The 15,869-nt window shown below is 36.9% G+C and overlaps 1 protein-coding gene across 6 annotated transcripts in view; it reads right to left on the bottom strand.

Moving 5' to 3' along the window:
- Positions 1-1,086: 1,086 nt before the first annotated feature.
- A1CF (APOBEC1 complementation factor) overlaps positions 1,087-15,869 on the bottom strand; it is an 84,618-nt gene continuing 69,835 nt past the window's right edge. For 5 of the 6 annotated variants that reach the window (XM_057531513.1, XM_007182836.3, XM_057531512.1 and 2 more), the window contains 4 exons: positions 15,070-15,275; positions 11,903-12,039; positions 11,034-11,185; positions 1,087-8,006 (listed from right to left, as the gene is read on the bottom strand). In XM_057531513.1, coding sequence (XP_057387496.1) covers positions 7,855-8,006; positions 11,034-11,185; positions 11,903-12,039; positions 15,070-15,275 — 647 coding nt within the window. In that variant the 3' untranslated portion in view covers positions 1,087-7,854. The remainder of the gene's footprint in view (positions 8,007-11,033; positions 11,186-11,902; positions 12,040-15,069; positions 15,276-15,869) is intronic. The other variant, XM_007182838.2, reaches the window with a different exon arrangement.

The following is a 15,869-nucleotide window of genomic DNA, read 5'->3' on the forward strand; positions in this document are numbered from 1 at the left end:
AAACAACTTTATAAAATGTAAAAAACATCTTAGCTCGGTCCTATAAAAATACTACCACCATCCTTAGCTCAAGGGCCAACAAAACACAGGCAGCTGGATTTGGTCCTCCAGGGATGGTTTACTGACCTCCGCTCCCGTCCATTAAGGGATCAGCAGATACCCCCAGGGTAAATGTTGACTTCAGAGCCCACTTACCTTTCTGGAGTCATGTTTTCTCATTGTTTTTTTGTTTCTTAGTATTCCTCTTGTTTTCTTTATTGATTGGAAAATAATGCACTCAATCATTAAAAGTTACATTTATTCTCAGAAGATGCACCAGAGGGAAATTTTATAAAAGATGTGAATGTAAAGAAGTCACCAAAGGGACACTGCAATTATGGATCATTAATATTTAGGTATTTACTCAAAAAGAGCAAAACTTTAGTTTTCAGGAAAGAAAAAATGAATCAGCAACACACGTTGATACTTTTAAAAACTTTATAATGGTGCTTGAAAATTCAATTAAAATCATTTTACCATCTGGGAATTACACTACTCATCACAATATTGCGTTATTTCTCATTTCATGTGATTTATGATTCTACAGTGCCCATTATCTTCCAAACCAATGATTATTTTCCCAATGAATGAATGTTGTAATTTTACTCAGTATATAGAGATAGATCACAGAGTTTTATAAAACATTGTACTGAAAGTACAAAAATAAGTGCCTTATGCATACTCTTTAATACTGTTTTTGTTTTTGGTACCTCAGCTAACTAACTTCACATAAATAATGTCAATAATAACAAAAAAGGAAAAGAAGAGATTGTTTAACATCTAGAAACTAGACATACATTTTGCTGACAGCATGCTTTTCATTAAGAGAAGAGATAATAATATCTGGCTATATTGCAGTCAGAAAAGTAGAAAAAATAACTCATGAAGAAATAGGTATAAAAATGCCAATAATTACATTACGTATTTGAACCAGTGATAATGACAGATTGATTTAATAGACTTATCTGCAGCCTGTGAACCCAAAGATCCCTTATAAATTATTGTAGAAAATGCCGTTTCAAAATAAAATTTACATTTGAAAATAGGTATACTTCATTGTAAATCATTTATTGCAAAAAATATAGGTATAGATAAGGCTTTTTACGCAGAGTTTTTAATTTTATAAACACAGGTATATTTAGAAAATAGAAGTTGTTAATAACCAAACTGTTTTCAAGTAAATAAAAAGCCTGCGTCCCTGCTCATTAACATCATAAATCAGTATGTGAATTTGTCAACTCCATGTTTTAAAGCTCCTTCTGGGTCTCTAACTAAAGTTTTTTCTTCTTTTTAAATTTTTGCATAGTTTGTTATATTTCTCCTGGGGAAAATATTTGAAAACTCATTTTACTTAAGTAGCAATAATGATAGATCAAGAGTTAAATTCGTCTTTAAAAAGGCTTACTATACGAACCTAGTGTTTGGCAGTGATAGTGGAAACAAGGTTTAGAACAGAGTCGATTTATTTCGGGGATTCTGACTAAGTGACAAAACCTACCAGATGACACACTTAAATACGTGCAATTATATTCAGTTTTAAAAACTGCAGAATGGATCACTAGACTGTGTACCCCACTGAGGGAAGAAATTTTTAAAAATAGATTTGTATTCACAGTTTCTGGCATAAGAGTAGGTGCATAGTAAACACAGACTGATCATACATTCTATGAAGAATAGTTTTGTGGGTTAATAGCAATAGAGACTGTAAAATTTGTTTAATTCTCAATATTAGTAAAGAGAATAAAGGAAGAGTGAAAAGGAATTCCTGTTAAAAAGGAAACTCTCTGTTAACATTATTTTCCATTAAAAATAATAAATTCTTTATATGGGATTATATGATAATTTGGGGTGAAGGATAGTTGATGAGCAAACACAATGGTGAAGTTAAATAGAAGGGAGTCAGTGTTTGAGCAAATCTGGAAAACACAGGAGGGAAAAAGACATCGTGTCTCTTAATATGAAGATTTACATAGGAAGTCCTTTCTGGTTTGAGGTGTAGGTAGCTTGGTTCAAGGAAGAAAGAACCCAGCAAATGCTCTAAGACCCTACTAATGCCCTCTTGACCTTGGCAGGCTAAGCACATGCCCCCAAGAGCTATCTTTCATCTTTTCTTCTGCATCACGTGGCCAAGTGGCTGCTAGCTCTGTCAACAAAAGGCAGAACTCAGGACCCAGAGCCCAGGGGCAGTGGGAAGAAAATTAGGACCAGCAAGGGGCAGTAGAGGGTCAGCTAGATGGGGAGTGGATTGAAGAGTGGAGAAGATGATGCCTTCCTCTGTGTTCACCATGATCCTACCCCAGTCAGAAAGAAGTGGCAGGGCCTTTTAGTTTAAGCTGTATGTGCTCTAGAGAGGATAAAGCCAATTCTACAGCAATAAAAAAACAAAAAGAGCCATAAAGATGGGGTCACTGTATAATTTGTTGTCTAAACTGAGACAAATTTGAGAGTAAGGGGGACAATTGTTCATTTTAATTGTCGATTGTTAATATTTATAGTGGGACAACAGACTTAAGCCTGCACTGTCCTGGCAAACCAGGATGTATTGTCGCTCCAGAGAGATGGTGTTAAACCATGAGTGGGGTGGATACCCTTCTGTCTTCAAGAAATTCCTGCTGGCAGCTAACTTTCTTTAAAGACCTGTTTCTTGGTATCTCTCCTCCCCTTAGACAAAGTACCATATGTGAAGAGAGAATGGGGTATATTCTTTTTCTTGATTTCCCTCTCAAAATAGGAGAAAAGTCCACAAGGGAGAGGTGATGCAGAAATTTTCTATATTTTATTCCAGGCACTTTTGAATGAATGAAGGCTTCTGGTTTCCTAATTACTTTTTACTTCTAGATTGGTTATGAACTTCTCTTCACTATTAGCTAAAGTATAAGGTGTTCTTTTCTCTTTCCTACAAAACTGAGGGTAGCTGGGGATGCATAAAGTCTGCCATTTCCCATAAATGAGTCTGTGTTCAAGGTATACATTGCTGTTCCTATTAAATTTGTTCATTCTATATTCTGTATCAACATTGGAAGAAAAAGCTGGCTTTTAAAATGTTGGACATTTTGGGGGCAATAGAATATTCTGTACTCATTTTTTACTGAGTAAAAAAAAATTTTTTTAATGTTTTACTCCATAAGTAAAGAGATAGGTATGGAGGTCAGAAAACAAATCTTATTTTTCTAATAGTTTCACTAATTATAGCAGGACTTGCTTTGCTTTGTTCTAATGTTGGCAAACACAAACATACAGTTTGTGAATACTTTACACTTTCTATGAATATGTTCTCATTAAACTGAGAGCATTTTCAAGATGTCACTAGAATGAAGTGAAATTTCAACATCAGATTTGACAATCAATTTAACAAAACCCAGTAGATAACCGTTGCCTGTCAGGTAGGAATGTCTGTTGCCTAGTTTCTCTTTCAGTAAGTATGTTAAAATTCCTAAATTATGCTATTAGTATTTTCTCTTAAAAGTGTTTATCATAAAGTTCACCTATGGTGTCATATTTGAAACTTAGTTTTGTCTTTAGCAGATGTCTCTACAATATATAAAAATATATCTACAAAATATAAAAAGTACCAATTCTCTAGGTTAAGTTGTAGCTATGTTTTCACCCCCTGGAGACTTCTATATGAGTGCAAGGGGGGAATACATGATCGTGGCCTTGTGTGAATATTGGGCACATTGTTCCCTTTTAGTTGTAAGTTACTTTCAGGAAACCTGGGACAGAGCTGGAGCTGCACAACAATAATAAACTTTATCAAACTTTGTAGCTTTGAATACAAGACAGTTTACTGAAAACCCTAACTTTCTTTATTGACTCTCATTCTGCCAAGGCACCCTGGAAAGTTTCCCTATCCCCATGAATTCAAATTGTGACCCAGTTGCCCAAGAAAGAACGATAAAATAGTCATTTAAAAATATAGTGAAAATTAACATAAATTAAAAATTATATTGAAGCAATATTTCTGAAAAGCTAATCTATGTGATTGGAAGAATGTTTTTTTAAAAAAACTTTTACGTAAGACTAAAATTTCCTGCATAGCTATTAGCAATACATAGCTATAATTTAATTTCCATCCATCACTAGAAAGTTAAACACCTGTGGTTTGGAAATACGTTTTCATTAGTTAGATATTTTTTGAAATACGTTCTCATTTGTTAGATATTTTTTGAAGTCAGTGTTTTCTTAACACGAGGTAGCTTTCTAGCAGTATTTTGGGTGCTGTCACCTGAATACCGTGTGGTTTGGCATGATACCAGGTTTGGGCGGGGGTGGATGGGTGTGAATAGTCATCTAGGAAAATTATATTTTGTGGCAGTTAAAGGCAGTTCTAGCTAAATTAATGGGGTGGGAGAGAAGTATAGCAATTTAAGAAGAGGAAGCATTTTTAGATAAGAAATTGATATCTAATCTCACTGCTGTTTCATTTCCTCCTAAGTAACATAGGGCTGATTTTAATTCTCATTAAGCTATTAATTACCCACATTTAGAAACCCAATCCTAATTTACTAGATGTTTCTAAATTATTGGTTTGGGTATTTTGTTGTTGTCACTTAGTGGGTTGACTCATTTTAATTTTGTTTCTATGAAGATTTTTTTCTATTAAGCAATAAAGTAAGAAATAGAAAAAGAGATATTGATACACAAGGTATGATAGGTATTAAATAAGTGCTAATTTCTGAAGTTCAAAGATATAAACATAATGCAAAATAAACCTTTGGTTCTACACTTGATTTTTTTAAAAATCCCGATTTTTAAAGTTTCAAACTCATCATAACAGGAGTTGCTCTACATTACTTAATTTGGGCAAAGGCAATGCAAACATATGGCATGGCGAACACGTTGATACTTTCTATGATTTATGTTCTAAATGGAATTCTCTAGATTTTACTAGAATAAAGTAAGATTTCAGCAAAAAATAAAACCACATCTACTCACTTGAATAAAACTAGTTCTCAGGAAGTAATGTTATGAATACTTGTGACTTTTTTTTCCTTGAGCAAGTAATGAGATGATATTCCAGTGGTAATTTTCTTGATACTTTGCTATTATTGTATATTTATGTCTCTGCTCTTAACCTTTTAAAAAAATGATTATGATTTAATCTGGAATAATGATTTTTTTCTCATAAGATGATTCCTGTATTAACTAATTGTTCATTTTGATTAAATTTAAAACTCCTCTGTATCATAACTTCTTTTTTGCATATACTAGATATGCAGAGTGACTTTTTATGTTTATTTTCAAAGATTTTAAAGAACATTACAACTTTTGTTCTTGGAATTTGGAATGCTTCTTTGGACTGATTAGCAATTTGCCTGCCTCCACTGTAATTACTCTCCTTGAGTATGAAAGCAGGTCTGTGGAGGAGTGTAAATTTGGACCTAAGAATTGCTTAAGGAGGAATGTTTCACTTTCTCATACTTAGAATTAGTTTGGCCCAAGAGTTAGTTTGAAGCCAGTATGAATTATATTCACATTCATACTTTTCATGAGATGAATATATGTAAAACTATGATCTGGCTATTTATTTTAACTTAGACAATTTTTTCTTGCATTTTTCTATTTAATAAAAGTGAAATAAAAAAGTATTAAAATACCAGCTTACCCTTCCCCCTCCCCGTATCCTCAAGTTCATTCTCTAGTAGGAGAGAGTGGCATGGACATATATACACTACCAAATGTAAAATAGATAGCTAGTGGGAAGCAGCCGCATAGCACAGGGAGATCAGCTCAGAGCTTTCTGACCACCTAGAGAGGTGGGAGGGAGGGAGACGCAAGAGGGAAGAGATATGGGGATATATGTATATGTATAACTGATTCACTTTGTTATAAAGCAGAAACTAACACACCATTGTAAAGCAATTATACTCCAATAAAGATGTTAAAAAAAAAGTATTAAAATAGAGTGGAAATACAAAGAGTACAGCAGTTCCCAAACTTAGTTGTACACTTGAATCAGCTAAGATCTTTAAAAACAAACAAACAAACAAACTGATGTCCGGCTCTCCGATCCCAAGACATTCTGATGTAGTTGGTATGAGGTGTGACCTTGGCATTGGCAGTTTGAAAAGCTCTCCAGGTATTTCTAATGTGCAGTCAAGTCTGGGAAACACTGTCCTCGGAAATATGAAAAGCAAAACAAAGCTGAAAGCATGAGGCCTTTCAGAGTTTCAGCTGTAACCTTGAGGCCTTTGATATCAGATTGGAGTTAATAGAACTGAAAGGTTGCAAGGACTCTTAATTGTTGGAATTTACCTGATTTTCACTGGAATCTGGCCTGATTTGGGGTCACAGAATTCAATTCAAGAGTTAACAAAGGTTTCTATGCTTTGGTGTTTATGTCTTCCCTTTAGTCTTGCAGAATTTTACAAAAGCCAAGAGAAATGGAAATCTAGTACTGTATGCCTTAAACCACTAATGAGACTGGAGTGGTAGTAATGGGTATTTTGTGTTTGGACTTTGATTATTTCTGTTTTGAACAAAAAGCCATCATTTATAAGTATGGAAAGAAAGCAGTGCCTTCTACTCCCCAGTTTTTGTAGCCCCCTCACCTCAGGTGTTCTAGAGAAGAGACCCAAAACTCTAGGAGATTTTGATAAATAACATCCTTGCTGAATATCTGAAAAATTGGCTTCTAATAATAATCAGTGATGGATATAAAGTTCTCCTGTGATAACTTCAAAACCAAAGGACTCAGATATGGTAAAGCTGTCTGGTACTTACTGAAAGTAAAAGGAAGAGAAGGCAGTGGATTTCTTGGCAGATTTAGTATAAGTGGGTTAGATAGTCCAAGGCTGAACCCAGGTTAATAACTGTCTCTGAATGCTGGATGGTGGGCTGGGTGCTACAAAAACATTATAGAAATGAGAGTAAATCTTCACTCCTCCCTTTGAAATGACTTTTCAGCCAATTTGCTGAATAGCAAAAAGTATCATAAATGATATGCTGTAGATTTGATTTATTTTTTATGATATTGGAGATGAGCAAAATGAGATTGAGATGAAAATAAATCAATATGGACAAGTCAAAATGTTTAAAATGAGAAAAAGTCATTTCAAGTTGGCATGACTATTATGTTGTGGGCATCTTTAGGAAGCGTAGGAGTTCTAGGGAAAAAGAGGTGTGGGCTAGTGAGTTTAATAAAAGATGGGCCTGGATTTGTTTTAACAATAGCTGTAACATATCACATCAATTTCCTAGTCCCCAGGGGCTGCAGGGGTTGAGAAGATCCTGACCTATGACAAATTGACTGGATGGAATTTTCAGACTGAAATGATGCTGACGCCATTAAACCTTGGATAGTCTCTCACGAGGTCCAGGCTGTGAACATGCCTCATGCAGTGGGCAATGGGAAACGTGCTTGGAAAAACATCTCCTACTGTCCCTCTGCCTTTTGTGACTTTGTGTATTACAAAAGCAGCTGTGAGCCAGGGGTTAAGACTCTGGAATTCCTTGGCCCCCCTTGGTTGTTACTGGTCTGCTTAGCCCTTGAACTCTTGCTGGCTAAAAGATCTCTCTCACTCTGTCAGGGTTTGTAAACATACTCCCAAGACATTCAGGAACCTTGGAAGAACAACTTTTGGGGGCAATGGCTCTTTAGCTTCCTGTTAGATAAATGGCTCCTTAACATTGGATTTCATTAGAAATAAAGTTCTCATATCATGGTTCTACATTTAGTATCAATGTAAGCTGTACAGTCTCAGGAAAGGCATCACTCTGGGACAAGTGTTACTTGTGATCATTAGGGGACCGAGTTAGAGGTTTATTTCTTCTAGATTGAGTTTTGTGTGTTTTATTCTTAAAAGCAAGACGTCTTCAGAAGGTTCCATATCCATCCCCTTGGGCAGTCACTGCAAAAGTGGGGTAGACCTCATACGTTGCATATGCTGCTAAGTCTTGTCCCAGGGTCACCGCTTGCTTGAGCTGCGCTGCAGACACAGATGCAGTTGCATTAGGGACAGCGTAGCCTGGAGGAGAAGGCAGAGGAAACTTCATGAAAGGGATTCGGATTTGCTTCCTTTTGGCTTATCGTCTTTATGAAAGATGAAAATTTAACGTATTGCTTAAAGCCAAAAGTTAACGTGTACGTTTTAAAAGGTGCCCTCAGGGGATGTAATATCTGGCCTCATTGATTAGGGAAGAGTGTTCCTCCAAGTGGGGTCAACCATTTATAACAGAATCGTTTCACTCTTAGAAAACTGGCAACATGGGGGATAGATCCCAAGAAACAGAAACTTGACAGGATGCTGAGCTGATTAAAGTTTGACGTTCAGAACTTTTTCAGAGGGTCTCAGAACTTGTAAAGGAGGGGAGGCAGTTGATGGGTTGGCAAGGAGATCGGGGTGGGCCCTGTGGGTCTGGTTCTGCTGCATCCCCAACCCTCACCTAAATAGAATATTAAAAACCATTGCCTTTACCCAGGGAGGGTTGTAGGGACTGGGTAGACCAATAGGAGAAATAGTTAAAGTTTTAGCATATTTCTATATAGCACCATAAAAGCAAATACCTAGGGTGTCCACATTTTGGTCTAAATGGATAGGACAAAAAAATGCCTCACCCCACCATCGAGCTGTCTTTGGTGTATGCAGAGGTCTTAGTGCTTGTCCTCGCTGTCAGAGAACTAAGGGGTTTGAGTGATGAGGAAATACTCATGTGCTTTCGTATTACTATCATGTCTAGCTGATTAATACTTTTGAAGGAAAGAGCATAATAGCTATTATCTAAAAGCAGTATTTCCCTGTTAATGTTTTAGACCCAAACCTGGTTATTTCTGAGATGATCCCCAAATCGTGAAAGATGATGAGAAAAAGGGAAAAAGTATACTTAAGCAGCAAATGGGGATCTGATTTTAAAAAAAGAAAGAAAACAAGCCCATTTGGTTTATGTGTTGTGGAAGTCTGCCCAAACCCAGGCTCATCGATTTCTTTCTGGTGGCTTCTCAGGAAGTGGTGATGGGAAGCTGGCTGGACTATTTGTAAAAAAATTGAATCCACTCCTTGGCTCGTGCACTTTGGGCAGTAATGCTGACTAATGTGCTAGTGAAGTTTGGTACATTTTCCAAGGATATGAGAAATATGTTAACAATTACTTTCATAATTTTGGAAGCAGTATTTCTAAAGTAAGTAAGTAAAATATACATGTATGTGCGTGTGTAGCATAGGTTTTATCTTTAGGGATTTTGAAAAGAAAATTGAATTTTCTTTTTCAATTTGGCTAATTTCTAAAGTACAAGAGCATTTGTGTTTTCAATAGATTCTTCCCTTGGAGCCTATTATTCTTTGCTTGACTCCATAGCAAGTGATAAAAGATCTTCTCAAATTCTTAGGCATTCCCAAGGCAATTCTCATGCTCTAAATAATTTTTTATTTCTTGTAGGAGCAAATAAAAGTGAGGATAAGATAAAACATTTTTGGGCAAAAAGCAAATCCTTTCCAATGTGAAAGCAAACTTTAAAATTCTCCTGGCAGTGGCTCATTTATTTTTATAGTACATTAATTTGGTGTCTTTGGGGTACAGCTTTCTGCAAGACAGGGCCTTAACTTTCTGCAAGAACTGAGAAGCCTGGCACAAGTCCCCAGAATATGGATGTGTCAACACCCTGTTGTATGGGAAGCAAGCACGGCGCTGATGGCTGCAGCACAACCCAGGAGGGACCTGGCCCTCGGCAGTGGCAGCTGTTGCCTTGATAACCTCGAAGAGGTGCATCACACATCTGCTCCACGTTCTAAGAACAAAGCTGGAATTGAGGTCACATTTGTGCGGGAAGCATGATTAGTTTCGGCTTCACTTGCCAGAATGGAGGCCACATTTGCTAGTTTTGAGAAATAAAAGGAAATGAGAGCCAGCTCAGGTGTTATGGATGTGAGGTATATAGCAGTTCTCATACCTACACAGGACCAATATATGAATTAATCAATTGATAGGAATGTCTTATTTCTAGGTCTAGTCAGAACTCTCTGATTTGGGCTTATGGGAGGAGGTATGCCAACACAATGACAAGTCAGAATGACAGATTTCTTCAAAAGACATAAACTTTTATTACTAAGAAAGAGTGGAGTTGCTCAAACTAACTACTGAGGGAAAATTTCCAAAAGAAATTTCTTGTCTGGTCCTCTTTAATCTCTAGAGGATTCATTTTTAACTATTAGCATTTGTTGTGGGTACATAATAAATGGGGAAAAGTCTTTTAAATGTGACCCTCAAGGCATGTTGATCTACAAATAGGCTTTAAGTAATCAGCATATGCCCCAGACCTAAATTATAGAACAGATAAAATGAGCCTGATTAGCCACTTATTGAAATGGTCTCTCTCTTTTTCTTTTTCTCCATCTCTCTCTCTCTCTCTCACACACACACACACACACATAGAGTTTTTGTCTTAAAATAATTTTAAAAAATCTGATCTACACATTTCTTTCAGAAAGCAAAGCAATACCAGTAGAATTGAGTAGAACTGAAGATTAGAATTGGGGAGGGAGTCCATGGATTGCTTAAAAGCTGATTGGCCTCGACCAAATGACTTAATCTTTCTATTGGGGATACTTGGTTTCTTCATCTGTACAATGTGCATGATGATAGAACCTGTCTCTTGTGGTGTCACGAGCGTTGCTGAGATAGGTCAGTGCCTGGCACATAGTAAGAGTTCAAATAAACATCATCCATGAATGTAGTAGTAGTAGAATGTAGTAGTTCTAAACTCTCTTACTAAAAGTAAAAACCCAAACAAACCAGACGCAGAGAGATTGATTCATTCAAGGTCACACAGCTGCTTATAGCTGAGCTGAGACTAGACCTCCCCCTCAGCTGCCCAGCTCAATTCTCTTGCCTTGTACTTTAATGGCTCACTCATCGGGCAAATTCTTTTTGGTCACAGGTGGTGTAAATCAGATTGATTGTACTTGGGGTTCACAGATAACTCTGTGAGTCCATGGTCCCAAAGAGGGTCTCCCAAACACTCTCTGCAGGGTGCTATTTCTGGCATTATTTTTCCATACCTGGAAATGCGGTAGCAGAAGCGGCAGCAGCAGCTGCGGTCTGGGCATCGGCTCCATCGGTGGGGATGCCCAGGGTCTGCAGGGTGTACTCAGCTGCATATGTCTTTGCTTCATCCACATAGGCACTTAGCTTCGGGGGTGTGAAAGGGTGGCTGGAAAGCAAAGTCAGTCAGGGTGTGCATTTTAAACTTATGTAGCTGAGACAGGTGAAAACCTAAGGCGCTGTTCACTTTTTTGATCGGATAATGGAATTTCGCGTGGGGACTTATCACTCTCTTTGCTTTTAAAGCTTCCAGATATACATGCATGTTGGAACATTTGTGAATGGACCTAGAACATCGGTGGGCGATGACATTCCTGGAGCGTACTTGCAACTCATTATAAGTTCTTTCTAATGTACGTGTGAAACACGATGGTTCCTAAAACGTGTAGAAATGCAGGCTCAAGGTAAAAGTGAGAAGGTGATAACCACTAATAGAGAGGTTATAGCTTTGATTCAAAACTTAAATGGCAGGGCATGGTGTTGTTAGGTATAAAAGGGCAGTATCGTATGGTTCAACCCAAATACTACACAGATAAAAGGATGGGCTGTAGTTTTCACTTCTATTACACTTAACATCTGCAGTTTTCCATTGGTTGATGAGAGTACACAGTCTTCATTGTCTATATGAAATTTAGGGGCTTTGAGATGCTAGTCTCATAGCTGTCACATATATCCCAAATACACATCTCAACGTTTGCACTGAATGAAAAATGAGTAGGTTGTAGACTTGAATATTTATCTTATTTAGATAGTGATAAAATACACTTAATTTACAAGACTCTTATTCTAAAATCGAAATGATTAGGAATTTGGAGAAGTTACACACATGACAGGATTCTGGCTGGACAGGGCAGGAATAGTTATTTTGTATAAGAAGAGCTGTCTTTGATCTTGTCCAATGGCAGAGTGCAGCTGATATACAGGTTGTCCCCAGTTATTTTTCTGACAAACTTCTTCTAATATCTACAAGAGCAAAAAAAAAAAAAAAGTGACTTCCCTTCCAAATATTACATTTGCATTATTTCTCTAACTTTCAAGTTTTTAAACTTGAATCTTCAGAGTTTAAGCAAATATAAGAAGATATAAAATGCCACATGGTTTAATGACTCATAAAATTTAAGATGAACTCAAGTTGAACTCCATTTAAAATGTTATGTCTATTAATTCATGAAAATCATTTTCACACCATTTATTCTAATACGCTTTTAGTTTAGTCCATTAGCTCTAACGTTTTACCAATAGTTTAATTTACGATTTGTTTGGTATATTTATTCCATATTTTTAAAAATTGATATTCCAGCACTGTGTAGCTGGATTTACTCATTATTACCCTGAATCCTTCTGCTTATAATGGTTTAGAGAAAATAACCTAAGGATTTATTCCTATTTCATGTCATTTGTCATAGGGTTTTAACTTTACATTTTCATAAAAATAGAGTTAAAAAGTTTAATGGGTTAGTATTTATTGATGAACATGAATAGATGGGTGCTGATAGTTGCAATGTCTTTGTTTGGCAAAACACCACTTCTGGCTATTTTTATAATGATCTGATTTTTGGAATCTTCCTTCATGTTTTTTTCTTCTGTCATTACTCCAAACCAAATCTTGCCTAAAGGCACGTATTTTCTTCATGCCGAAGTCATTTTTGGTGGCCCACAAGCCCTGATGTTCCCATTGGCCAGCAGATTCAGTAAACTGTGCGAAACAGGGCGTAAGTCCTAAAAAATAACTCTTGGGACAGAACAATTCCCAGGTTGAGTCTGTGGAATTTCTTATCTCATTTGCTCTAACGCTTATCCAGCTGCAATAGCATGACATTTTCCAGTTCACTGAATTTATAGATTGCTCCTATCTCCTCTATTAACTGTTGCTTCTTAATACTCTTTGTTTTGTAGCATCTCTTGTCATCTACAAACTGTTCTCTAAGGTTCCTGGGCAATAGTCAGTTACTTGAGCTGGCAGATATTCTGCCTGCTTGTTTATGCCCATTGTGCAAACACAGGTAAAGGATTCCAGCTCTAACTCCTGACTCTGCAGGACAGTCTGCTCTTCTTGTTGGAAGTTCATAACTCCACCATGGAGTTGTGCAGGCTCCATCTATGCTGGTTGGGGGTGGCATGGCCCTTAATTTCTAAGCCGCAGTGGCAGAAATTCAGAGACAAATTAATTAAGAAAAACTTTCATTAGTTGATAGAGATAGTTACTCATATGTTACTATATAATTTTTTTTGTAAATTTATTTATTTAATTTATTTATTTTTGGCCACGTTGGGTCTTCGTTGCTGCGCGCGGGCTTTCTCTAGTTGCGGTGAGCGGGGGCTATTCTTTGAGGTGCGCAGGCTTCTCATTGCGGTGGCTTCTCTTGTTGTGGAGCACGGGCTCTAGGCACGTGGGCTTCAGTAGTTGTGGCACGCAGGCTCTAGAGTTCAGGCTCAGTAGTTGTGGCGCACGGGCTTAGTTGCTCTGCGGCATGTGGGATCTTCCCTGACCAGGGCTCAAACCCGTGTCCTCTGCATTGGCAAGCGGATTCTTAACCACTGTGCCACCAGGGAAGCCCCCATATATTACTATAGAGCATGACCAATTTCTAACCTGGATTTAATATAAAACCAGAGATCATAACTCATGCTATGGCAGTTCTTAGAACTATTACCCAGAATTTATGACAATGATTATTTTTTATTTTCTAAAAATACTTCTGGGTATCCTAGTACTTTAATTAGGTTGCTTATTTTAGGTTTTAACCCAAGATAGATTGGATTGACTAGCTTTTGTGTTTTCTGAGCAAAGCTCCATCATGGCACTTACTAGATTTTATTGTAATTATTATGTGTCAGGATCCTCTCACTGGATTGCCATATGATTTTTGATGGCAAGGGTTGTGTTATATTCACTTTTCCATCCCCAGCACCTAGCACAATACTTGGTGCATAATGTGTGCCCTGTTTTTGAACAGACACATGATTACTATTTACCACTCTGATAGGCATCCTTTAAAAAAAAATTGTATGGGGAGGGCTACCAGAAACTGTAGATGAGCTAATTTATATGTATAAGAAAGCCATTAATACACCAAAAACAAACAAAAAAACCCACTCAAGATGAGATTTTTAGAAAATCAAATTTTCTACTTGATTGCAATCATAAGGCTACTCCCATAAATTTGGAGCTAATACCTTTGGGGTGGGAGTTGGGAATTTTCCTTTAGGATATACAAACTGTCACTCTGAACAACTGGATATTGATTATTCAGCCAAAGTGTCTCTGCAGAGAGTCCAGCATGAACTGCACGTCCAGAGGGGACAGTGTAAGGTTAACACAGATCCTGTTTTGTTTTATTTTTAACCCTGTTGTTCAGTTTCCATACTGGAACAACTTTTATAACTTTTAATTTTCCGATAATAAAATCATAGCCTCATGCAGAAACGTGGAAACTTAGAATTGTGAAATGGAAGCAAAAAATTTACCTTAATGTTACTGCCCAAATACAGTCATTGTAGATGACTTGACTCAATATGGCTGATGGCATCTTATAGTTAATAGGAGTAATGATACACCAGAGATAGCACAGTGTTTTCTCTTAGACAGAGTGCTTCCAAGAAAAGATGTTCTAAATGATCTATTCATTCCCTGTCATGAGTGCTCTTCATTTGCCAACCAGCCTTGCTTCATTTTATTCTCATTTAAGGTATTGGTTGATAATTCTTGGTAGTGCTCAGGATCCTTGCATTTCAGTGGAAGATTACTTAAGATGTCAAATTTCATAATTTAAAATAAAAAGGGTCTAAAAATGAAACAATTGTACTCAACACCCACTTTTCTCTCACAGTACATTATGTTGATTGGCCACTATATCTATTTAATAAAACAAAACAAAACAAGTCAACAGCTGAAGTAGGGATCAAGTCAAATCCTTTGATGAATGGTGAATGATGGTCTTTGGCCCAACTTATACAAACTATTCAAGCTATCTCTGGAATAACATTACCTACCTGTGGAGCAAGTTTAATTCCTTGGGGTTTTAAAGTGACAGGATTCATTGGGGTGAGCTCCATCCCAGGCAAAAGATCATAGAGTTTGTCTTCTCTCTTGTCTCCTTTGACCTGGTATCCTCGACCCAGGCCTGTGTAAGCCAAATAGCCACGGCCGCCCAGTCCTCTCACTCCCGCAGCCCCTACAGGTACATTCATGTAAATTTCTAGGAATGTAAGAAGGCATTAAACCGAATCAAACCACCAGAAAATCACCCTGAATCTTACTGTAATGGAAAAGTTAGCCCAAGTCACATTGATTATTTCCCTGAAGACGGATAGAAAACTCCAGGATTCTAATGTAATGAAACTCAACATAAGATAGGGTTCACCACAGGTGTCTTTTTTTTTTTTTTTTTTTAACTGTCTGTGGAAGAATGCAATACTATCAAAGCTATGGATAAGTACACGTGCAACTTGAAAACTTTGGTACAGAGAAATTTTGCAATTTCTCTCTTCAGTTAACCTTTCGTTGACATTTTTCTGTAGACTAATAAATGTTGGGAAGGTATTTATTAAAACATCCCAGCATAATATGACCACATGTATCAAAATTAGTCTTGCCTTTTTGTCTTTGATCAGTAAATTGGAAATGAATTCTAGTTTCCCTAATATTCCATTCGTGATGGCCTGCTGGAAAACCAACATTTAGAAAATGTGTTTTAAAACTCACCATTTTCTCTCTTATATTCTATCAATGTGAGGCTTAAATTTCCATTGAGTTTCATTAATAGATTCCTTTTGATTTTTTGTTTTGCCAC

The sequence above is a fragment of the Balaenoptera acutorostrata genome, chromosome 16 (genome assembly GCF_949987535.1).
Source record: "Balaenoptera acutorostrata chromosome 16, mBalAcu1.1, whole genome shotgun sequence".
NCBI lineage: Eukaryota > Metazoa > Chordata > Mammalia > Artiodactyla > Balaenopteridae > Balaenoptera > Balaenoptera acutorostrata.